Below are 27,163 nucleotides of genomic sequence, written 5' to 3'. Positions count from 1 at the left end.
ATTCTGTGTGATGAATTTTATTTTGACGAATACAGTCAATTGGTATGGGAGGAGTATTATTAGATTATTTCATGGAAATAAGCATTGTGGCTGCATAATTTATCTCTTCGTATTTAATTGAATAAAATGGAAATAAAATGTAATGAAATTTTTCGGTGGCAATTGATAAATTTTATCCATTTTTCTCGAAGTTAATGGCATTTATTTTGAATTTAAAAAATACTATTTTCAAAACACTGCTACTGCTATTAAAAACGATTTTTAAAAAAGCCATTTTTTTATCAGAAGTATAAATGTAAAAATAGAAAAGAACAAGAAAGACTTTTGAAAAAAATTGGAATTTTTATCACATTTTATAATATATCTTATTTTTGTTAAAATTATTCAGAAATTTTCTTTTTTTTAATATTTTTTTTCTTTATTTCATTGTAACGTTTTGATCTCTTTGTAGTGTGGTTTTACAATTTACTCTTAACGTTTGTTTGTTTATTAATTTAAAAAATATTTTCTATTTCTTCACAGCTAATAAAAACGTGTTTTTAAACGCTTTTATTTACTTATTTATTTTTTAATCATTAATGTATTTTATAATTCATAATTATAAATAATATACAAACTATTTTTCTCAAACTCTGTATTAGAGAATGTATTTTAAAATGCTTTTCATACTCGTGACTCATATGGAATCTAAATGCGATCAAAATCAATCGATTATCTGATTATACTCGAGTTTTACATACGTATTACTCATATGGAATCTAAATACGATCAAAATTAATCTGATTAATGAGTTTTCCATACTCTTAACTCATAAGGAATCTAAATGCGATCAAACTTAATCGATTTTCTGATTATTCTCGTGTTTTACATAATCGTAACTCATCTGTAATGTCAATGCGATCAAAATTAATTGATTATATGATTATACTCGAGTTTTTCATACTCCTAACTCATATGGAATTTAGATTCCATAAAAGTTAATCGACTCTCTTATAATTAAACTCTGAATGTATTAAAATATTGATCCATCGTCGAAAACACATAAATGTACAAAATTTCAGAATTTTAGTACAATCAGTGAAAAAAAACATTTATTAAATATTATCCTTGAAACAATTCCAGAAAAATAAAAGCTTAAAAAATTCATTTCTTTTATATCAGAATATGGAACGAATGTGAAACTTGTCCGTTGAATGCGAAATTAATTATTTTTTTATTTATATAAAATATAAGGAGGAAATAGATAGTACATTGCTCATTTCATTTCAGTGTAAATGTAATAAAATAAATAAATTATTGTAACAAAATAAATAAATAATTGTAACAAAATAAATAAAGAATTGTAATGAAATAAATAAAAAATTCGTAATAAAATTAAATAAAAATGTAAATAAAATTATTTCCCTCGTGTAGTTAGTCCCTGATTTCATGCAGGAGTTCAATAAGTTACCCACATCCACCCTACCTTTCGCGAATTTTGCTAAGATCAATATTGTTACAAACCCGGCACGAATTGAGTTGCTACCCGGCACGAATAGAGTCATCGTAAGAAAGACCGTTGTATGATCGGTCCTGTACGTGCTGAGATCAATGAACTTAGAGCTTGGCGACAGACTTGGCGAGCATTTGGCGACTTGGCGATAAATTTGGCGAGTTTGGCGACTAAAGGGATAATACCGGAAAGTTCGAGAACTTTCACGATCCATCTAGTAAGACCCGAGGTACAGCCAGATGCGCCCTGATTGGTCAGAAGATTCTAGCCCCGCCTCCCGGAACTATAAAAGACCTGCAATCTGAAGCTGCGAAGTCGTGAAGTCGGGTGGATCGTAAAAAGAGGCGGTGTGTGGTGAGAGTCGGAGTCGCCGACACGTAGAGGTCTTGGAGGATTAGACAGCAAGAAAGCTGCTGAACTAATGAACTATAGCAATTAAATGTGCTGCGCTATTACAATTGATTAGCGATATTTGTTGTAGAAGAAAAATTTTGTAACAATATATTCTTTTTTTAATATACAGGGCGATCAAGAAATAACAGGAAGTGTTCGGAGTCCTGTAGCGTGTTATGTACTGGACGAAATATAACAAAATTTCGCCACCATACATATTAAAGTATACGGTTTCGAAAGTATGCGGTGTTAGTACCAAAACACGACAATAGGGAAAATTCTGGCGCTGCGATCGAAAACTTCATCATGTCATTTTCATATACGGTTATTTTGTGACTCGATATCGAGAATAAAAGGAAGGGTTACGGAGCCTTAGCGTATGAAAAATAGATATGTAAACAGAAACAACTATTTCGAGATATCCGAAGGTGCATGAAATGAACTTAATGTTTGGAGCATTGAAATAACACTGGGTGGGGGGGGGACTATGGTTGAATCCTGTGAACCATCACCGTCCGCGGTACAACGCCTCCGGTAGGAGGCACGTCCCATCATCAATAGGAGGTAGACTACCACACAACATTTTAGTACCCACCAAACAGCGAGAATCAACCACAATTCCTAAAGCTTCACATTCCCAAATGTGGCTTGCCACCAGAGGGATATGTATATGAAATACTAATTAAGCTAGAGAAAAGAAGTTTGGTACCTGATCTTACCACCAAATTTTGAAAACCTCTTGAAGGGTAGTCTGTCTATCCATATGCGTATGTAAACGATAACTCAAAGATTCAAAGAGGTGAATTGATAAATTTTGGAACATAATTTTATTCTAATAAATGTCGATGTATGTTAAATTTTAAATTAAATTCGTTAACAGAATGAAAATTTATCTGCCTGTTTTTTTTATCCATATGCATGTATGTAAACATGATATCACAATAACACAAATTTGAAATTTGGTATGGCGTTTTGAAAAGAAACTTCCAAGTATGCATATATCGATTGAAAGAAAGATATCCAAAATTCTTGTTCTATTTTCGACAATATATTGTGAACTATAAAGCACTATATATTGAAAGTACAAATATGCATCATAAAAGCCGGGGGGGGGGAGAGAATAAAAGACACGTTCTTGTTAAAATGCGTGATCTAGAAAGGTTTATTGCCCTCCTCCCTCCAATGACACGTTCAAGGGATGAAGACTTTTAAAAAGAAAATTAAAAATAAAGTCCTATGTTATCTAAAAATACTGGAAATCTGAGGAAAGAATACTTTTGCTGATTTTTCTTTCAATGAAATAATGGAAATAATGATAGGATATTGTTACAAATCTGTAATTTTGCTACCCGGCATGAATAGTGTCATCGTGGGAAATACCGTTGTAAGATCTGTGCTGAGCAGCTGCCGCGTCAATGACCTGAGAGCTTGGCGACCATTTGGCGACTTGGCTATGAACTTGGCGAGTTTGGCGACTAAATGGATAATACCAGAAAGTTCGAGAAGTTTCACGATCCATCCAGTAATAACCGAGATACACCCAGGTACACCCTGATTGGTCTGAAGATTCTAGCCCCGCCTCCCGGAACTATAAAAGTCACTCACTCTGAAGCTGCAGGGAAGTCGTATGTATCGTCAAAAGTCGTGTGTGAGAGCAGTCGGAGTCGCCGACAAAATGAGAAATTGGAAAGGATTAGACAGCAAGCAAGCAAGATGCTGAACTATAGCAATTAAATGTGCTGCGATTGATTAGCGGTATTAGTAGAAGAAAAATTTCGTAACAATATATAGAAATAAGAATAATCTGCATATAGTGGTTTTTTTTTTTTTTTTTTTTTTTTCATTTGCGCAAAAACGTATTTAACCAAAATTGAGTCAAAACAAGTTAATAGTTAATATACTGAGTTCAAAATTAATATTGAATATTTAATCAAATAAATATTAGCAAACAATTGGTATAGAGCAGTAGCCTTTATTCCTAATTCCGAATAGAATTTCGAGAAATGTACTTTTTCTCTTACCACTCATATTCTTCTTTTTTTTTCTATAAATTTCTGTTTATATTTGCATTGATAATTCATCTTTTATTTTTTTATAAAAAAGATATAACATTTGACACTTTACTGAAAATTCCAAATAATTCCGTTCTGAGCATTTCCATTGACTTTTTTCCAGAATTGGAATTCTTCATTCCTTATAAATTTATATTTAACAAGCAGAAATTTGTTTTTCTTATGATTTTTTTGAATATTTATAATTTTTTTATGTTAAAAAGTATGAAAATATATATATATGTACATAATTTGGTTTCTTAAAATCAACTATTTTAATAAACTGACAACTAAAGAAAACAAAACTGAAAAAATACATATATCCAAATATGAAATATTTTCGCTCTTTTTCTTTTATCAGCCGGTGAACAATAGATTTGGAATTTATATTACCATGAATTTTTCCAAAGTTGAAACGAAAGATTAACATTAAATTTGCATTCAAATAAAATCGGAAAGAAAATGTTTGAAAAAGCGAATCTTCTGCAACAAATCAAAAGAAAAGCTCATAATATAATAATCATTCAGAATATAACGAAAAAAGAAAAAAACGAATCCGAGATTAAATTCTTGACATGACGTTGATATTGACTTTTTGAAGAATTTATCTTTATTGAATTTTCTGGAAACGTAAGGTCCACTGTGATTTTTATCAGCGTCAAAAATAGAAGTATGCGATTCTTAGTATTTTTTTTCTTTTGATTTTCGTTCACAACCTGTTGAAGAATGAAATTCGATTTCTATTTCAAGATTTTTGTTATTGTTCCAAAACTTGTATGGCAACAATCTGTTTTTGTTTTGATTTAAAACTATTTTTCTCTATGATTTGAGTCATTTTTTTTTCCAAACCAGTTTTATAAGAAAGGAAGGCTTTCAAAGTCGTATTTTATTAATAAATTCGTATGACTTATTATACGTCGATGAATTCGTCGATAAATTTAAAGAAATACATCGGAAAAACGTATGCTGTTTTTATCAGAAAGAAGCTATTAGAAATTTGATTTTTTTTTAGCTAAAAATTGTATTAGTGGTAGAAACTTTAATAAGAACTGACAGTTTGAAAGAAACAAAGCTGTTTAGCATAGCAATATTCTGTATTTAGTTATCATCAAGTAATTCCAATCCAATTGTTTCCAATTGATATCAAAAGTAAATTTTATTTTTGCATCACTTATTTACTACTTTTTAATCAATTTGTAATTCATTGTAATAAATATTATGAAATTTAAAAATCGATTTACTTTTATATTCGCTGCTAGATGGCGCCACTTGTGTGGAATCAAAATTTAGTTAAGTTTGTAAATAATAATTAAGTGTAGAGAATATAATGGTAAACTATAATCTATAATACAAAGAACGCGAAATTCAGACAGCTTATTAAAATTAAAAACAGAAAGCTAATGAAAACAGTTAAATAAAAAAGCATATAAACATTCTTAATATATTATTCAAATAACTCTGCTTTTTTAACACTTTTGTATTTTTCAATAATACATATCACTGTTTCAATAAAATTCAAATTATTTTCATTGCGTCATCAAATATTTAACGTTCATCCGCTGAAGAAAATTAAGGAAAAAAATTCGTTTTTAATATGCGAAGTTCACTGAAGGGATTAGAAAATGGAGGGACTTAGGCGAAAAACAACGAATAATTATAAGATAAATTATACAGACAGTTACTTTTCTAATGGCATCATGATGTCAAGTGATTTTACTTCATTAAAAAGGCGCGAGCGCACAATAAACAAAGCAAAAGTAAGGCAATTAAATCGACAAGAAATAAAGTTCCGTCGCAATTTAAAGATTAAAATACTTCTTTTAGGAAATCATGACCGTTAATTTATGCCTGAGGATCAAACGGCGAAATTACATTATCTCAAAAGACAACGCGCAATTTTAAATAGATTATCCAGGCACTTAAGTTTTTGATGATGCTTAATATCATGGGATTGGACATTTTTAAAGCAAGCTGATCTTTTGTTGAGAAAATCATGGATATTAAGTTACGCATCAGAAATTTAATTCAAATTATACCCATCTATTAACTCTGCGAACCAATTAGTAGACAAATTTCTCCAGTTACATATAAATAAAATTATATATTTTCAACCAATATGTAAAGAATTTCAAATTTTCAAACAAACTAGCGGGAGAGTTCTCCTCTAATCTTTTTTACTTACTGTCTAATAAAATGCCATCCCTCAGGACGTCTTGGCATTGGCGTACAATAGTTACAAAATATTAACTTTTGTCGTGAATTTAACATTTTGAATGAATCTTTCATATCATCCTTGGCGAGTTTTTTGGCGATTAATCCCTCGCGTGCAGTTAATAGTATCCAAAAGCCGAATTTGAGATCTAGGCGTGTTTTTTTTCAACTGATTGAAACCAAAATTTGGCACAATACTGCACTTGTAGTCAAAAAATCCCGTATCAAATTTGATATATTTAAATAATTGCATTTTCGAGTTATTGCTTTTACATGTTTCTGTAAATTCAGACCGACGGATGGTCAATTTCTCGCTTGATTTGGCTCAAAATTTGACAAATATCTGCACTATAGATGTTAAATCTGTGTACCGAATTTTATCTGTCTAATTGCCATCGTTTTGCAGTTCTTGTGTTAAATTATGTACGAACAACCGGACAGACGGATTTCCTTTGATCAGAATTTACTCAAAATTTGATAGAAATCTCCAAATTTGGTGTAAAAACCATATATAGAATTTCAAGTCTCTTGCTCAAAGCGTTTTCCAGTTATCTTTGAACACAGGCATTTTCCAAAAATCTGTTTTTCGAACTCAGGGAATTCTAAAACATAAAGATTCGTCGAAATCTCGATTTCGAATTTTTTGACGATTACTATACTTTCTCTATGGTACATATACGAGAAAGTAAAAAGAGCTTATTTGAGCACGTATTTCTATGATTCTTATAAAAATATATTATTCCTATCATGAATCTTTCACAAAAAGATACAACGTATTCAACTTCAAAATTCTTGGCTTTAATTCTGGATTTTATAACTGTGCTTTTTCTTTAAATTGCAAATGCCCTCTCAAATCGCTTCAACTTGTTTATTATTCAACTCATAACGCTAAGGATTTCCCCTCATTGGAAATGCAGCCTACAATCGAATATCTCAACCATTCCTTGTTGCCAATTTTCCCATCAAACTCTTAAATAAATTGCGAGAAGTACAGAGCACGAATGTCATCACCAGCACTTAAAATAGGCAACACATTATATCCTAGTTCTCCTATAACCGCTAATGGATGAATCACTTTTGAGGTACTCTGGAAATGCAATGACAGCAATTTCTTTTCTTTCTTTTTTTTTCTGTTCGGTAATTGAAGTTTCCCTTTTCTCTGTACTCACATACCATTATTTCCTCTCTTTTCCCATTGTTGTACCCGCCATTACAGTAACAGATGACGTTACACAATACCCAGTCGGCATGTTGCCAAAAAAATAAGTAAAGCCGAACGATTTAGGGACGTTCTAAACACAGTCGTCTGAAGAAGAGAAAGTTATGGGAAGTTGTTGTGTACTGATAGGATTTATGTACAGGAAGGGATTGCTTTTTTATTCGTGGCCATTTGTCAGTTGTTCCGAATGTAAAAATGAGTTTTTTAGTAAACAAGAAAAACATCGATAAACATTCTTAGAATTTTGGGTTCTTTGAACTTTTACTTGGAGTTAAACAAAGAGCTGTACTGCTATTTGTCCCCATATTTTTGTCTGTGAAGAATCCTTATGTTGTTTTTAACTTTTGCTGTCATATCAAAAATTCAAGAAGCAAACATAAATGTATGATTTATTCATTTCATACTAGTCGCCTTTGGCGATCTGCTACAAATTACTCTCAGTGGAAATTAAATATATAAAGAAATGAATATCCTGCTTCGATTTTAACGTCCAAAAAAAAAACAATTTCTTGTCATAAATTTAACATTGGCAACTAAAAGCGAGTGTAAAGTTTATTGGAATTTTCAAGATTTTGCAGTTTGAATTTCATCATTGCAGTAATATATATTTTTACAAAAATTGAATTCGAAATTTGATAAATTAGGGAAGAAATGTTCAGATATGAAATTGATGTCGTTAAAAGGACAGTTTTTAAGACTGTAATATTTTCGGAAGTTTTGGATGCAAAACCAAAATCTTACTTAATTCTTTTGATATTTAATTATTTTTTTACTTTGAAAATTTAGTAATGGCCTATTTCTTGGTCTGAAACGCAAGTGCGCCAATTTGGACAAAAACTATAGATCTGTATCAATATTTCTCCATAAATGCATTTGTATAATGTCCATTGCATCTATTTTTATTCAAATAGATTTGTTTCGTTATCCTTAATGTTGTTTTTTCAATTCCTACTATTAGTTCACACTCTCTCTATATATATCTTGTTCAAATTTTCAATCGTTAATAAAATACTTTTTATTCATCCATTCAAGTTCAAATACATTTTTTAAACTTGTAGTGGATGACACTTGATGTTAATACAGTTTTTTTTCAAATATTATATAATTCATTAAAATTGTCCAGTAATTTTTATTTGGTCGCCAAACTCACCAAATCCGTTGCCATGTCGCCAAATGGTTGCCAAGTTTGTCGCCAATCTTTATTTTGCCACTTAGTATTGTAATTCTGTCATATGTATATACATATTTATATTAATTATAATTATTTAATAAAAAGTAACTAAAATTTAAAAAAAAATTGTTGACGTAAGTAGGAATTGACTTAATTTATATATATATATATATATATATATATATATATATATATATATATATATATATATATATATATATATATATATATATATATATATATATATATATATATATATATATATATATATATATATATATATATATATATATATATATATATATATATATATATCACTGGTTTAGTTTAATCTCTTTAAAATATGAAGCTGTTGTAAGCACGCAAACTGTTATTAAAACAGACAATACTTTTACAGAGATGTGTTTCAATTTCTTTCATAAATTCTAATTAGTATAAATTCTATTTAAAGTAACCTGATACGGCCTTATATTTGTAAAGAATAATCGCTTTACGGAGAATTTGACATTAAATTTCAAGCTTTTCGGTACTTTGGAGAGCAATTTTGGGATTTTTAGAGTTCGAATAATTCAATGAGACAATTATACCGCCATGTCAGAATTAAATTGATTTTTAAATAAATATAGTTTTATTTAGGTAGAAGTGAAATTAGTTAAATTTTTACTGTTAGGAACTTTTTTTTTAAGAATTTTTATTTAAGAAAGAGAAATAGCCTCAAGGAAAATAATATTATTTGAAGATTTTAATTAGTAAAACAGCAGGACATGTGCAAGTATGCCAAAATAAAAAGTTTGCTTTAAAGTGGAGTAAAACATAGATGAACAGAATTTGTACAAATTAATAGTTCCTGTAAATGATGTCTTTTGGAAATATTTAGAAATATTTTGGTAAAATTTAGAAATATTTTGGCAATATTTAGAAATATTTTGGAAATATTTAGAAATATTTTGGAAAATTTTATAAAATGGCTCGGATTTGCGATACGTCTTTTCTTAAAGATTGGAAAATGATGTTCGTTTTGCATTTATTGTTCATATAGATATGCCATCCAATAAAATAAAAAAACTGTACTTCGGGGGAAAAATGAACCTTATTATCTAATCCAGTTAAAATATGATTGAAGTGACAGTTATTAGTATATCGCAAGTTTTCCTTTACATTTATTATTTCGTAGAAAACTCAGTAATTTTTTAAAAGCATTAGGAATGCATATCTTCATCAAAATGAGAAAAGCAACTGACAATAAACTGCCTTTTAAAAATTAAATTTTGCTAACTATAGGCCATTCATCTTAAAACTGTTATTCAACGTTATGATAAATAAGTTGGGTTAGATGTTTACGCTTAAACTCTTCTTTTGTGTTCTTATAGAATTCTGCTAATGTATTCTGGTATCAGTTCGTTCGTATTCTTCTTCGTGTTGTATTTTAGTGTTCGTATAGATATGTGATCCAGCAAAAGTAGAAAGCTGTAATTTGTGAAAAAAACGAATTTTATTATATAATCCAGTTACAATATGATGGAATTCAAAATTGCTAGCAAATTGCGATTTTTTTTTCTTTTCCATTTATTATTTCGCAATAATCTCGGCTCTTTTTTTTAAAAAAAAAACATTAGAAATGCATGCATATCTTCATCAAAATGTGAAAAACAACTAATAATTCAACATTGTAAATTCAATAAATCAATCTATAAATTATTTATCCAATTTTTTTTTAATTTTCAAGAAATAAATTCAAACCAATTTCAAATAAATTTTGAAATAAAGGGGATATCTGCATAAGAAAAATTCAGAAAATAATCTGGCTGTTGTGTAATATTAACAATATAATCAGCATAGCGAAAGTATAAAAAAATCTGCTTTTTATATAAAAAATAAACTGGTTTTTTTGAGAAATATAGACAATTTATCATCATAGTGAAAGTATGCACAAATTGGCTTTTTATGTAAGAGAATAGTCTGGTTGTCGCGAAATATAGACAACACAATCATCGTGGCGAAAGTATGAACAAATTGTCATTTTATGGGATGTAATAAAATGCCTAAATACTAGTTTTAATACCAAATAATATCATTTCTAAAGCCTAATAAAATCATTTTATAAAATAAGGGATACAATTTTGAGGCTTTTGGATGGACTATAAGCATCTTTTAACTTGAAACTCAATTTTGTCCATCTTTCACCACAGTCAGAATTTAAGAAATAATTGATCAATTCATTCCTTTTCATATCTATTTCTTTCCTTTCCTTTGCAGGCAGATATTGATTTAACCGACAAAGATTTGGAAAAAGCGGCCACCAAAATTCAGGCTTCCTACAGAAATTTCACAGCCAAAAAGAAACAGCCCGAGCCCAATTCGAATTCCTCAGAGAAGCAGGCAGAGCCAGAGAAGAAGGAACCGATAGTGAATGGCAAGGGAGAAAATCAAGATGAGGTAAAATTTTGTTGTGACAATAATTTCTAAAGACATGTCAAATTTTCTTACGTTCTTCCTTACCCCACAAGGAGTGGCCTCAGAAATAAGGATGAGACACTTCCGGTATGGTGGTTGGTTCTCGACACACTGATGGGCACAGAAATGACTTCTTCCGATCAATGACGGGACGTGCCTCCCTCGGGAAGTGTTGTACCGTGGCCGGTGATGGCCCTTAGGATTCAATTTTAGTTCCCGCTTGCTGCTGAGGCGATCCGGTCAAAGATTTAATCCGAAAGCTTTAATTATGCAAGGCGGAGTAACCAGTATGGTTATATTCCTTCTCATAGAGAATGTAGTCACTAGTCCCAACAAACCACAAATTATGGCATATAAATTAGAGACGATGCTTGCCTTCTTATGATTGATCAGATGAAAAAGATTAAATTCTCCAATTTTCAACCGAGACTCTCCAAATAAGAGGAAATTCGTTTAACGAGAACAATTCGTTCCTGAATCGTACTCGGAATGCGAGACACTCGTTAAAAGATATAGTTTTTTCCCATAGGAATTAATGCAAAATGGAACAATGCGTTCTATTACTAAAAAAGTTTATTATTTATAGTGCATGCTTTTTTTTTATAAGAAAACTGTCTAAAGACATTTGTATTTGACTATGCTTCAAAATTTGCCAAAAATGAGACATTTCGTTAATTATTAATTCAATTCAGTCAGCAATTAATTTCTAGTGCGCATAACTACTCTTTTGTTAGGGTTATGCTTCTCAACGTACGATCCAATAATTGCTCATGCTTTCAGCATGTCTTTTACTTTATAGGATATTTGAGTCTATTTTGTACTCCTCTTTTGACCAAATTTCTTCTGAGGATTTTTGCTGTGACCCAAAATGTGGCTCCATAAGCTATTCAATTGTCATGGTTACTAGCAGCTCATTTATATCATTGCTATCTATACATAGCCCCATAATCTTGACAGGTGACAAAATCTCATCGATTAACGTTTCACAGTGACTTTCTCAAATCTCTCATAGTGTGTCTTCGACAACATTATCTGTCCAAAATTTCTTCAAGAGAAATATAAGCTTTCTTTAAACACGCCTTCAATATAGATTGATATAAGCCAATTCAATATGTGACATCACAGTGTCTCCTTACTGTTAGGCGAATTATTTTTTTACTATTTTTTTATCGTTATGCGAGGTGCTTGTTAAATGAGGTTGATGTCACAAAAACTGGAAGATGTTTCAAAATATATATGAAATAATAAAAAAAGAAGAATTTTATTATTATTATAATTACTTAACAAGAACTTTTGACATACAAAAGGCAAGAGAAGGAAATATATTTAGTTACGCACTGGGAAAATGTCTGTTAAATTACTTTTACAAAGTTTATTAGAATGGAAATTGCCCTGCAACAAGAATGGCAGAGATTCTTACAAGACCTGCTAAACAATCTGATCCTGTTAATTTCTAATATTCGCTGAGACGTATTTACATCCAGTTCCCTCTCTGCATGCCTGTGTTCAAATCCAGAAATATATTACATTCTGTTCATTTACTACATTTACGTAAGTGAGAAACTTTCTTAGATAATCTTTCCCAGTCACCATCAGAGGCTTAACAATTGTAACAGCGTTTTGTTACAATGTCACTCTCTAAAACTGGTGCCTGAGACTTTCTATATATCCCTTGTCACTGATTGTTGAAGATTAGGACTTTGACAATCTAGGTATTGTCAACCTAGGGACTTCTCGGGACAAATCTAGGTACTCGCCTGAAATCTTGGAGTGTCCTAACTTGATTTGGGACATCTGATCAACCAGCATTAATGATAGTACGAGCGTGCACCTAATAATATTTAAAGCAATTACTATTCTGAACTACCATAAGCTAATTTTTGTGAGCATTGTAATATAGGAAAGAAGGCAAGCGAGGCAAAGAAAAATGATAAGCTGTGCCATCTTATATGGGACGTCTGGTCACTTAAACATTGTTCTAATGATAAAACAAAGTACATGTAATAACAATTAAGGTAATTACGATACTAAAATACCATAACTGAATTTTTCTGATCAATATAAAAACAGAAAAAAAAGAGAAATAAGGACAAAAAAAATGTAATCTGGAACCTATTAATTTATTTGGGGCATATGATCATCTAAACATTGGCTTTAATGAAAGCTTGAGCATGCAATGTAATAACATTTAAAGTATTTGCGATATTACAGTAATATAAATCATTATGATAAAGTGATTTAAAAGATAGGTTGTCAAAGTCAACCACTAATAAGGGCCACAAAAACAAGGCTTAAATTTATGCGGAACACAAAAAGTATATGTTATAGAAAAGTAGCGCAAGTCAGAAGAAAGAAAAAATGAAAAATAACCATTAGTGTATTTTCTTTTTCTTTTTTGGCAGTGAAGTAGCTACACTTGCTACACTTGTAGTTGCTACATAGCTACACTTGCCAATATTTCGTTGATGATGTGATGAGAGTAATAAATGATAATGATAATTTGGAACATGTAAATGTCCCCAAACTCAAATGTGCGCATATAACTGCCATAAATCATTTATGCTGGATGGAAACAACTTTCAACTTACTAAAATTAGTAATTAATTATTATTGAATGTTTTTTTATTTATATTAGTAGCATTGGCTTGAAATATGTTAAAAATAACTTAATTATAAAATTCATACAAAATTTTAAATTTAAAAAAAGACAAGTTTGGCATGCCTAGCTTAAAAAGGTTAAAACTGTAGGCTTCAAGTAAGTATGAATTCTGGAACCATTGCTTTTGGAGAATAAGAAGCTTTAAAGCAGCGATTCTCAACCTGTGGGGCGCGCCCCCCTAGGGGGGCGCGAGCACACTAGAAGGGGGGCGTGAGAATATCCAAGAGAAAATATTATTGAAAAGAAAAGAAGAGAAAATATTATGACTGAAAGGAAAGCACACATACATATATAAAACAAAATACATTTCGAAATATTTAATAACTTATTCAAGTGAAACAACTTACTTAATCAAAACATACTAAATTTTAAAAAAAATTAATAATTATTAGTAACTTCCTTGGGACTGTCTTGCAGAGCAAAGTTTTTCGAAGGAAGGCTTAATATTAGAAATAGCCAGTCTCAGTTCTCGAATATGTCGACCAAGTACCTCAATTTCATCACAAATAAACTATCGCGAAAATTCTCGGCCTCCTATCTGTTTTCTTCTTCTAGGAAATGGCTATTTCTTCTCTTAATTCATAAACACGTTGCAAAAAGTTCTCACGTGATGACCATCTTGCCTCGCAATAAAATAGTAACGCTGAATGTACTGAACCCATGTCTTCACAAAGTGCGGAAAAGATTCTCGATTTCAGGGGTCTCATTTTTATATAATTTACTAAGGTTACAACTGCAGTTAACACAATATTCAAACCAGGACTCATTTCTTTCGAAGTCAAAGTTTCTCTGTTGATCATGCAATGTGTGCACTGAGGCGATTTTTGTTTTAAAAGTGTTTGTATATCTTGAAGTCTTTCGGACATTGAACGAGCACCATCGGTGCATATTCCAACGCAATTTTTCCATTCTATGTTTGCCTCGTTCATAAAATCATTTAAAATAACAAATAATGCGAGTGCTGATGTTTTGAGTTCAATTGGTTTGCAGAAAAGTAGTTCTACTACTGACATATTACCACAAATTCGAACTGGGCAATTAAATGAGCATCTTTATTACTATTTGTTGCTTCGTCAAGCTGTATTGAAAACAATTTGTCACGCAAATTGTTATGATTGTTATTGCTTGTTATATGATTTTAATTTTAATTCGAAGAATTCTCTGGGTTTGTTTACTCACTATGAAGCGTTTCCGAATGTCGTTTAAGTTTATTAGGTTTCATGCTGTCTGAGGCCAACAATTTTGAGCAAATGATACACAGGGGCCTTTTTTCTTCATTTATTTCAGTACTGGTAAACCCAAAATTTAAGTATTCTTGAGAATATTTCCTTGATTTTATTTTCGGAACCACGCTCGTTTGTGTACTTGTTTATGCTTGACTATCGTCTAATGCTTGCTTACTTTCACTTAAAAATTTATTCATGAGTTTGCATAAATCTGCTGCCGTGAATATTTTATATGGTGAATTGCAATTAACAGGAAAACATATATAACATACAAATTCACAATTGATTCGATAGCGATAAAAGGATCGACTCGAATGAGACTGGCTGGAATTGAAACTTGCGTATCGAATATTTTCCTTCTTCTTATGAGAAAACATTTATTCCGCGCATGCTCGAGACGGCCTCGGTCGTGTGGATTCCCTTGCACAAACATTCCTATTTTTTTCACTTTCGTTTTGTCATGCTTCTGTTTTATTTCTTTTATTATTCTAAAAAATGTAGTCCCCGTTTCTAAATTTAGCTCACCCCGTCTAGGTTAACTTTCATTGATGAATTTTTCTATTTTCATATTCTTTTAACGTTATCTCCCTATTTGGCTTTCAGTTCAAATATAATATTTAAATTTTCTCCGCTTTCATTCGCTTCATCTGTTCACTGTCCGCTTGTCCAAAATGCAAGATGTGGTTTCTCGCCAACGTTGGCTCGCTTTTACTCTTGTTTTGGCAGTTAATTAAAAATAATTTAAAAACAGAATCCAAAATATTCAATATACATATTGTTGTATACATTTTATTGTAAGGGGGAAGGGGGCTCGATGAAAGTTATGATTGAAAACTGGGCCACGAATACTGAATGGTTGAGAAACGCTGCTTTAAAGTATGCATAATTTTTTACAGGAAAATCTGGACGACATAGATCTGAAAGACCCCCAGGTCGAGAAAGCTGCGGTGAAAATCCAGTCTACTTTCAGAGGCTACAAAACACGCAAAGCAGTGAATGTGGACGGGAAGCCTTTAGAAAATGGCGAAAAAGGCGATGATGAGGATTAAGGTAAACATTCATCCCTCAAACTTATTTTGTCTTGTTTAGTTTAATATTTCCACATTTCAATGACATTAAAACAAACGCATTTCAACTTCTTTCTATCGAGTTAGGTTTGACACTTCGGTATTTTTTTATTCAATTTCCTCGTTATAACATGATACATGAACTGCTTTCTTAATTCTTTGAAATGTATTAAAAATAAGAGATGGTCTACACCTAACTGTTTTCGTCATTAATAAAGGATGTCCTAAAATTAATTCAAGATCTCAATTTTCCATCATTCGTGCAACAAAGTGTTGACAACCCTATTAAAAACCCATTTGACAGTCGATAGTTTAGGATTAGTAAAAATGAAGCGTTACACCATAGAACAACGTGTTTTCATTGTTGAACAATATTTCCAAAAAGTAATAAAAGTCTGGTGGCCACAGTTAGAAAATTTCAGAATTGACCCTCCCCCCAGATCATGTGATTTATCACCACTGGATTTCTTTTTATGGGGTTACGTGAAGTCAAAGGTCTACGCCAACAAGCCCACAAGTACATGAGTATTGAAGGAGAAAATTCAAAGCTGCATCAACGAAATTAAGCCACATTTATGCAAAACAGTCATGAAAAATTTCAATAAAAGAATGCGTAAGTGCCAGCAAAGATGTGGAAGCTGTTTGCCCTATGTGTTATTCCATACATAACCCCATCCCGTGTATTTTATGATTCAAAGGAAAAAACTATATTTTTATTTGATTCAAATTTTGCTTTAACATGTTGCTCTATCGTGTAACGCTCCATTTTTACTAACTTAAAACTATCAGCTATCAAATGTTTTTTAATAGGATTGCCAACGCATTACCGCAGGAATAGTGGCAAATTAGAATCTTGCGTTAATTTTAGAACACCTTTTATTGATTGATCCTACCTTCTGAGAATTTGCAACATCAGTTTGTGACGTTTTTGTCACTCAAAATGTTTCCATAAATCGAAAAAATTCTTTTTTATTTATTGTGAAGTAATTAGCAACGATAAAGATTACAGGACATTTGTCAGAATTTTTAATTGGAGAAACAATAATGAATATACAACATTATGTGAAAGAAACGACAATAAACAAAATAGGAGGGGGGGGGGTCGTTGTTTCGCTATCTTGTTTTAAATGTTGCTTCCCTTAGTTTTCTCTCTTCTGCAATCTGCAGCAGATTTTGTCTTTCCTTTTATATTACTTTACAAATTTTCTTCCTTTTTTTAACAAAGAACTTTTAATTAATGATTTTCTTGCACATATTTACTCATTTTTTGTAACCATCAACTTTTCTCGGGTCACGAGGGGTCAATATTTAGATTTAAATCTGACCCTCACAAAAGAAATTCCCATTTTGAATCCCCACAAGAGTTGATATTTGACGAAATCTCTGCGCTGGATTCTTTTTAATTTGGTTGTTGACATTTATTTCATACACTGGCGTTTGTAATGACATCATTGACATTTTAGAAGCAGCAGAATTTTAAGAACACCGAATAATTTGGTTTTCTTTAGATAACTGTATATTTTATTTCATCTGTTCTTTTAATTGTGCAATTGCAATAGAATTTTTTTCGTATTATTTTTTATTTGCTTGCTCCTTTTATGTTCAATCATATTGAACTAATTCTTCTACCAGGATTAATAAAAGAACAACAAAAAGGAACCAAATTTAATAGAGAAATAGCAAAAACAGTTAAAAGAAAAAGAGAATAAATCAAGGAGCTATCAGAACATTAGCTTTCCGTCTATGCACATGCTTATCGTATTCTTGTTTTTTTAGCATATCGCTTTAATTCATTTATTGTTCAGAAGGAGCTATTAAAAGTTAAGTACTTTTCGAAAGTATTTGGTAACGAACCTAATTAAACCTGCATCTCCTAAGCCTAATTATTTTATTTGTTACTTTTATTAAATTAATTAAATCGATAAAAAGGTATATTACATCATATTCTCTTTTATTAACTTAATCTCAAATTAGTATTTATAATTTTTCATTAATAAAAAATGCAAATATTTTTTATTGTCTTGGAGACGAACCTACCTAAAAGCTTTCGCAAAAGTTTTATAACAGCACCAATTTAACAAAACTACCACGAATAAATCTTTAATCAGCTCAAAATTCACAATCCCCTAAAAGTTCCGAAACCATTCCAGTCTTCGGAACATTTAAATTGAATTGAAACTGGAACCCTGCCAGGTAATATCGAGAAAGTGTTCCTTCAAATAGCATCAGCGGAATGCATTTTAAGGCTACTGATGGCTTTTCGAATGAATAGTTTTGCAGAGAAATCCTTACCCTAACCGAGTAAAATGCGGAAAACTTTCTGGGAATGAATGGGAAGAATTTCGATTTCCCTCTCAATGACCGTGACTTTGGTTCGATTATAAACTATCTTTTAATGCGAAAACCTTCTTGATTTGAGAGATTGTTTGATTAAGAAGAATTAAATAAGTAATAACTTGTGTTTTGTTAATAATCGTCTGCCAAATCAAGAAAATAAATTAGTTTCCAAACTCATAAGTGACGTTATCATCAAAAGAGATCTAGAGACTGAATTCACGAATGCGCAATAACAGTTTATAAAAGAAATTAGTTTAGGAGAAAGAAAGAAGAAAATAGCATTAGCATGCAACATTAATTAAGCATTAACAAAAACACACGCATTTATTTCTATATATTTTTAACCAGCCGCCTTTGGCGACTAGTTTGCTCGCCTAATTTACTGGATTTTTAAGCTGTTAATTATTAATATGGGATACATTTCTTTTTAAAAACATTTCTCCATGTAATTTGATACAACTAAAATACATGAATTCAATTAAAGTAGTTTACTGCAAATTAAAGAGTGTATATATTAAGAAATGAAAATCCTACTACTGATTTAATGATTGGCAAAACGCACGTGCTTGAACGTTTTGATGCAGAGTTTGAATTCCATTATAGCATTTAAAAACATTGTTTCGGATAGTGTATCGAATAGAATTAAAAATATTATCAATGTTAAATGAAAAGTTGTACGAAAATGAAATTTATATAATTAGAAACGTAATTTTTTAATATTAAGATAATGTAAAAAACATTTTTATGATATAACTATTTTAAGACATAAATATCAAATTCCATAGGCAAGTCATAACGATTATAACTAGACTTAAGATTGATATACGGACGAGAAATTTGAAACATTATTACAAATATAATTGTGACAATTTTTACTGCAATTTTAAAAGCCATTTGTTAGCATTTGTGGTACATACTCAGGATTGTAGTCATTTAGAGAGTTTTTGGACCATTAGCACAATTTTGACGTGCTTGGCAGGAAATCGTAAATTAATCTTAAGTCGTATCACGTTTATTTATCTGGCAGCGGTTAAGCCTGTATTTAAGACTGATTGTACTTTTTGTTTGAAGACTATTTGTTGATTTCTTTTATATCTTCTTTCTTCTGACGGAATCTCGTCTTTGGTGACACTGCGAACTATCTCCAGAAAATGTCTAATAATATTTTACAGCTCCATTAATTAGCTAATCGAAGCGTTTGATTCAGTATAGCTATAAACATGTGTAATAAATGAATCAATCTGAAATTCGTTCATTGTTTTGTTCATATTTGATTGTTGCCATTCGGCAATTAATAATAAGCTCTATTTCTGTGACACGTACGTTAGAGTTTTATATACTATATAGATGTTTGTTCAAATGTTTACATTTAATTTGTAATTAGTTTCACATTGATATGTGATTTTTCTTTCATTTCAGGAATCTCTTGAATTATCTTCTAAATCAATTTAAAAAGTTGATTCTTTCCGAATATTTTACAGAAGAAATGCAAAGAAGATGTGAAATTACGTTTCTAGTAATCCACTGTATGTTCCAATGTATACAGTCTATCTTTGCATTTCATACCTAAAAATGGATGAAGAAAATCAAGAACTGGAATCACTACTGATATATTGTTCTTCAAAATAAAAAAAGACTTAACACCATTCCATTCCCAAACTTTCAGTATCAAATTTTCATTTACTAATTAACCTTTCATTCAGTAGCCATTATTTATCGAAGTGTAATGTGTGTATAATTTATCCTTCAATCACATAGATAAATTTTGTAAGAAAAAACATTTAACGAATACCAAACTATTCTGTAGCTAACTTTGCACTTATAAAATATTTGTTGGAGTCTTGCAGTAAATTTCCATAGAGTATGTGCATGTCATTGACATAATTTATAGCGAATTTTATTTTCTTATTTGAATGCAAAAAATAATTATTTCACTTTTAACAGTTCTTCTTTATTGCGAAATAAAAAAGAAATGTTTAATTCTGATGACAGTGAAAACGATTTTTTTATGTATTGAAATCTTTTGCTTCCTTTCATAAAGAATTCTTTAAAAGAATTTGGCACTAATAAATAATCAGTTTTTATGTTGTTCTTCTATTAGAATCAAAATTTTATAAAGTAAGTTGTTTTTATTTTCCACAGAGTGTTTTTTTTTGTTTGCTTTTCTTAAATATTAGGATTAATTTTTAAATACCATACATTTCCTTGCAGAATTGATAAATAAGATTTTTTTTAATTCATTATTAATGAAGAATACGTTATTAATTTGTGTAATGTAGCCCATTTTCTTTGTATTCTTTAATGTAATTAATTTTATTTTATATTTTGTTTAATGCCAGAATATTTTTGATCGAATTTAAGAATGCTTAATTCTCATGACAAAAAATATATCAAATTAAAGACAATAAAAATGTAGAACCTTTCTTAATTTGCAAATAAAAGAAAAAAGTCTTTAAAAATTGGAAATGCTTCGCTGTTGTGAGAAATTCTTAATATATTGTGATGCCATTTACCTTTCTGATAATAATTCTTGAAGTAATTTGCTATAAAAAAATCAGCTTTCAGAATATATATTTCCAATTTTAAAATAGATTAGATTCTATATTAATTTTAAAATGTTTTGAACATTTGTAATTTTATAACCTTTTCTAAAAGCAATATTCTAAAGTCATTTTGCCCAATTTGAAAAGTGATAAACTTCCAAAGCAGATTGATTAAATAGACATATTACTATCAAAATGTTTGTTATTTAAAGAATAATTATGTTACGTTTACTAGAAAAAAAGTGTTATACTCTAAAATTGTTCTTGCTATACGAACATTATATAATTCATATTCTAACTTGGCGTTTCACTGTAGAATATATTACTGTAGAAAAGTGTAATAACGTTTATTTCTATCTAAAAACTCAAGGGCATTGTATATTTTTTCTTTTATACAGTTTGTTAATTTTATTATGTTTTTTTTGCATTGTATTTATTATTATTTTTTCTAATAAAAAGAGACTTTTGAATGTTCTTCAACAAAACATTTTAAGAAAAAAATTTCATAAAATTTTTTGTGCTATTTTATTTGTTACTTAAATGTTACCATGTCTTTTTATAATTATCTGAGCTTGCTATTGTTAAACATTTTATTTGTGCAATATTTTATACACATATTTTCCAACTAATGAATCTCCTTATAAAGAAAGTTACTACATTCAAAATTGCTACTCTTTAAAATCTACTCATTGAAAATTTCTACTCTAATTTGAATGTCCTACATCTGTATTTTCGGATTATTGCTTTGTTTTATCACAAATAAGGTTAATCCATTTCTCCCAGATCCTCATTTGGCAAATTGCCAAGAATTTATTTTGTAGTTTAAGAAAGTCATACATGAAAAAGTAAATTGCATTTATATGGAAGGCAAGAGTCGTTTCAGTTGTCTATAATGCCGGGTTTACACTCTGTCAGTTATAAGGCGACCAATAGGCAGCGCATGCGTAGGAAGGCTGAAAAATGCGTTGATGGCAAGTAATTGTACCGACGGGACAATAACATGCTGCTGTATTGTATTTTTTTTTTTCTCACACCGCATGCGTTTGTAAAATTTGGCGGGGTTTTTTGCGTGAAAAATTGATTTCTTATAGATTAATTCCGACATTTTTTGCTCTTTGTTCTTTCTGATGCGAGTTTGTTTTTTTCCTTCATTTTATTTGCCATTTCTTTTCTATATTTTTCCAAATTTAGGCATGTTGACCGTTTTTTTTTATTATTATTTTTTATTTTACCCTCTTTCTTTGTGTAAATATTAATCCTTTTAATACGATTCGCAGTGAAAAAGAAAAATTCAAGGAAGCCAAAACGGAATTTATTGCCAAGCATGGAATACCTGAATTCATCTTATGAAATTATGGCAAACATAAATCAGTTTTTTTCTGCGCATGCGCTGCCTACTGGCTGTCTTATAAATGGCCGAGTATGAAGCCGGCATACTGTTAAAGACGGAGAATACAAAAACAAAAACCCCTTCGTTGACGACAATACCCGAAATGAAATTTTGCTTTCTGAAAAGTAGATAGCATTATTTTTAAGAGGAGAAAACTCTTTCGCCCAGGAACAAAATTATGAGGTTTCTCATCTTTGTCCGTCTTTTACATATCGTCCACTGCATAAAAATTATGAGAATCAAGATTAACTAATGAGATTGTATTCACTTAGTCATAATAAATGTTAGGAATCATTTTTGTATCATAATCTTAAATTATTTTATGGTAAAAAAAAATCTTTTTAAACCCTTTTTAATTTAATATTTTTTTTTCAAAAACATCAATGTAGTTCTCTTTCTTGTCAACGCAATTCTTTTGCTACAAAAATAAAATTTAATTTATTGAAAAAATTATAATTTCTTTAAAATTATTTCTTTAATTAAAATATAAGAATTACAGTATATTCTACCTTAATAAGTAAATTGTTGTTAATATCCATTCCCATATCTAAAATATTTGCAAAATATAAAAGTATATAAAGCATTATTAGTGCATAGTGTTGAAAATCCAAATAAAACAGTATAAAATCTGATTAAAAGAAACTAGCTAAATGATAGTTGAAAAAAGGAATTCTTCTACAATAAAGAGAGACATTTTTATTTATTAATTCAGTGTCCTCAACTTTAAAATTCGAATCGAACAAATGCAGTAAGCCATATTAGTATTTTCTTTGATAGGCAATAAAGTTTCAATTTAAGATTTTCTTATCAGTCTTCAGATCAATTTCCACTTATTTTCTTAAATTTTTACAGACCAAATTCATGTTTTTCGAAATGAAAATGACAAAATTATTTTTTTTCTAATGCCTTATATCTCTACAAATTTATTTCAAAAATCCAAAATAATGCTGGTAGTATAAAATCGCAGTAATTGGAAATTACCGAACTATACGAAATACTTTAAAAGTTTGAAATCAATGTATTAATCTGTCACTTAATTTTATTTTTTTATGATTTATTCATCAGCATTACTGATAAAAGCAGACGGGTAAAAGAACAAATCATTTCAAGCTCTTGAACAGGAAGTATTTTATTTATTAACATGACTTTTTCAAGCAATATAGAACTTTTTTGTCTAAAATATCCGGTTTCATACAATAATATGTGTCTATACAGATATGAAAATTTTAATTTTAGATCCATTTCCTTAATTTTTCAAAAACTTGGGTAAGATAAAAATCATTTGTAAAATAAAAAAAATGTCATAAACATAAAATTCGTTGGCAATGTTGTATTATCTGAAATAAAATAAAGTTTAAATATTGAATTCATTTCCAAAGATACCATGTTTAAATATTTTTTTAACATAAATTCGATAAGAAACTAGCTTAACAACTGTTTTTTCTAAACTTCAATTAAATACCGCTTTAAATAGTTAAATATTCTTTTCGCGTTTTTCTTTTTTTCCCTTTCCATTTACATAAAAGAAAGGTTTGGCTTTAAAACCCAATCTACATTAAATTTAACTTATACTTTTCTCCTTTTGTTAAGTGTCGAACACAAGTAGGTACGGTAATATCTTTAGCGAACAAAACTTACATCATTTATCTCTCGGATTTGGCAACAGTTCAACTGTAATTGTTTAGACACAGAAACCCTTGGGAGACTTTTTGGAAAAGCCAGTGTACAATATAATAATGGATATCTGGATTTCTTCACGATTATTGCCTACATTCTAGTCTTCCGGATAATTTATACAGTGAGAAAAGTTCTTCTGCCGTTAACATCTAACTTTGACTGGAGCAAAATTTTTCCCCAGAGTAAAGCTGGACTGGCGCCCTTAAATGTTCTTTATTTCCTCCGAGGTTCAGAGGAAATGAATGAATGATGCTTTGAAGGACAATTTATTGCCATGTAGTTGTTTCAGAGATGATAATTATCCGGTTTCGAACGAAGGGAAAAATGAAAACCGATGGTCGTAAGCATGTACTGAAAAAAAGTGACAACAGTTTTTTTTTAATGGAAGCAAATCAATAATTATGGAATATTTTATACGATTTATATTAACATGTTTTTAATAAATAGTAGCATCTAAAATTTTAACTCGGATTAATAATTTTAAACAACTGTGCGTGAAATTAATTTTATGTGTTAATTTAAAGTTTCAGCCAAATTTCAGCCGAGTAAATCAATAATAATTACAAACAGTAAACAAAAATGATTATAACGAAAAAATAATGTACTGAAATAGTAGTCAAAATTAATATTAGCAAAGAAAAAAATAGTTGATCAGTCTCGGAATTATTTCAAGATTTTTGGGGGTTTTTTTTGGCAAAATTTAAAATACTAAAAGATTAGAAAAAGGAATTTTTATGCGGCACTAAAAGTTTGTGAAGAAAAAAAATTGATTTCAAAAATCATTTTGCATTTGGTTTTAGATTTCGAAAATTAGCTTAAATTTCGATTTTAATAATATTCACACACATATTCTTTGTTTCAGTACATCAGAATGTTATCATTATATTGAAAAAAATAATAGTTACCTTGTATATTATCTCTTAAAAATTGTTTCAATTTGAGGAAATTTATTATTTCTCAAAAGTAACTACTTTATGCTTATAGACAAAATTGCTATTTTCCTTTCTTTTTAAAAAGTACCTTTCTTTGTTTGGAGATTCACTGAATTAGTGAGAAATTTGGACTAAAATATTCAAGGTTTGTGACAAAAAGAAACATCATGCCCAGATGAAATTTTTCAGAAAAATTTCGAATAAATGTTTCACTTTGAATAACTACAAACTGTGATTGTTTTTCATTGTCTACTATAAACATTACCACCCTCACCATACACATTTATATCTATATTTCTTTCTCCCAAATAATTTATCAAAATTTTAAGAAAGAGTTTGAATTTTTATTCTTATAAAGAGTATTTTCGAAACACTTACTGCTCTGTTGAAATTTCGTACAACTCTAAGATTTTTAATGTATTCAATTTAGAGAAGCAAAAAGTCATTTGAGGCGAAAACAATGGAAAAGTCCCACAAGAAGGAAGGTACCGTGTTGACCTTGGATTAGGATAGCTAGTCGAATTCCCAATTATGTATAAGATTCCCTTCACATGGACTTGATGCCCATGTAAATCCCTCATAAATCAAGCTTGTTCCCGCTGGTGTGGTCAGGAAATTCGGAAATTTACTTCTTTAATTGTTATTCTTGTCATCAGGACACAAATTAAAATTAAAGACGAAACAAACATAACAGCATACCAAAACCACATAATGGGAACGTTAAAAGATAAAAAGGGGAATACTATTTGGAACTTGAGTTCAAGTCCCTAAATGGATGATAAAGTCAAACAAATATCCAATAATTTCTGTTTATAATTGAATACTGATTACATTAGACATTTTTCCTAGTTCCAGAGCGTCCTATTTTATTATTATTACCAATGAGGCATTCATTTTTTAACATAATACCCTCTAGAAGTGGAATCTAATTTCTCTTATACCACTATTTAGAATTAATTCTATTAATTTTGTTTATTAAAGACAAGAAAAGGGAGAGGAACTGGAAAATTTTTGTATTTTTTTCCTGTTTCTTAAAAGATTTGCAGAATGTTACACTTTCACAAACATCATTAGAATCCTTCTTTTTTGAAACTATATCCCTCTTTTTATTTTATTTCTGAATGTCTGTGATAAATTATAAAAACTATAAGAGAAATTCTTGAGGTGGACAATATTTCTCTAGAAAAAGTTGATAACTCTAACTGTATGATGCATTTGTGATGCTTCTGGGCATGTTTAAATTTCTAAATACTCATAATACTGGGTTTAATTAGGATTCAAATTGCATGATTTCACCTTACCATTCTTCGGAAAATGCTGCTGAAGTTCCATTAACTGTGAAATTGCATTTCATTTTGAACATATTCAAACAAGTGCAAACATGAAATCATCAGAACGGTCTGCCCGAAATTTTTCTGCATACTCTCAAAGGAAAATTCTATCTCCGCTGCGCAAAATTGTGGACCTTGGATAAGTCCGTGAATGCTTCGAATGACATTTGCGAATAAAGATACGAAATATAGATGCTTTGCGCGAATCTAGCATTTTTATTGAATATATCGCAAGAATATGTATTTGAACGCCTGTTTTCGATCAGTTGATATCAAAATTTGACACAAAACTACGGTTGTGATCACAAGAATACATGTTTTTCATTGATTTAAATCATTGGTATTATAAGTTATTGCGTTTACATGCATGAGAAAGCACAGACTGACAGACAGTCAATCATTTGATAGATTTCGTTCAAAATTAAATAAGAATTTACAATTTAAATACTAAACATGTATATTTTATCATTCTAACTCTGTACGTCTTATTATCTAATCTACTTATCGTGTTCACTTGTACTCAGAGATATAGTCAGACTTTCTCAAAATGAAGGACGTTCAAAATTTGATAAATCTGCAAATCTAATCTAAAGTCCATATACCTAATTTCATCCGTCTAACTAAAATCGTTTTTGAGTTATCGTTTTCACAGATAAATGTAATGTCAGAAATGTGTTTTCCGAATTCAGGGAGATCTAAAACTTGGATATTCATCGAAATCTCCAATCTGAATCTTTTGACGGTTACAATAGTTTCCCTACTTCGTATACTAAAAAACGAAATCTGAAAGTTCAAATTTTGCGAAACTGTAAGATTATATCTGTTTTCAGTCTGACCAATTTCGATATATTTGAAGATTTCAGGGCCCAATCTTCCGTCGATCGTAAATAATTCAAAATTTTAACAAGAATCAAATAATTGCTTGTTCGAATTATTAAAGAATCAAACAACTGTTCTATATCAGAAAATTTATAAAAAACATTGAAAAATTCAAAATAATGCTTGATTAA

The 27,163-nt window shown here is 29.9% G+C and overlaps 1 protein-coding gene across 2 annotated transcripts in view; it reads left to right on the top strand.

Moving 5' to 3' along the window:
• Nucleotides 1-25,051, top strand: part of LOC129989375 (neuromodulin-like) — a 244,008-nt gene extending 218,957 nt beyond the window's left edge. For both annotated transcript variants that reach the window (XM_056097878.1, XM_056097879.1), the window contains exons 4-6: nucleotides 10,794-10,973; nucleotides 15,773-15,926; nucleotides 19,700-25,051. In XM_056097878.1, the coding sequence (XP_055953853.1) occupies nucleotides 10,794-10,973; nucleotides 15,773-15,925 (333 nt within the window). In that variant the 3' untranslated portion in view covers nucleotide 15,926; nucleotides 19,700-25,051. The remainder of the gene's footprint in view (nucleotides 1-10,793; nucleotides 10,974-15,772; nucleotides 15,927-19,699) is intronic.
• Nucleotides 25,052-27,163: the final 2,112 nt, after the last annotated feature.

The sequence above is a fragment of the Argiope bruennichi genome, chromosome 10 (assembly GCF_947563725.1).
Source record: "Argiope bruennichi chromosome 10, qqArgBrue1.1, whole genome shotgun sequence".
Lineage (NCBI taxonomy): Eukaryota > Metazoa > Arthropoda > Arachnida > Araneae > Araneidae > Argiope > Argiope bruennichi.
This window is presented reverse-complemented; position numbering and strand designations above follow the sequence as displayed.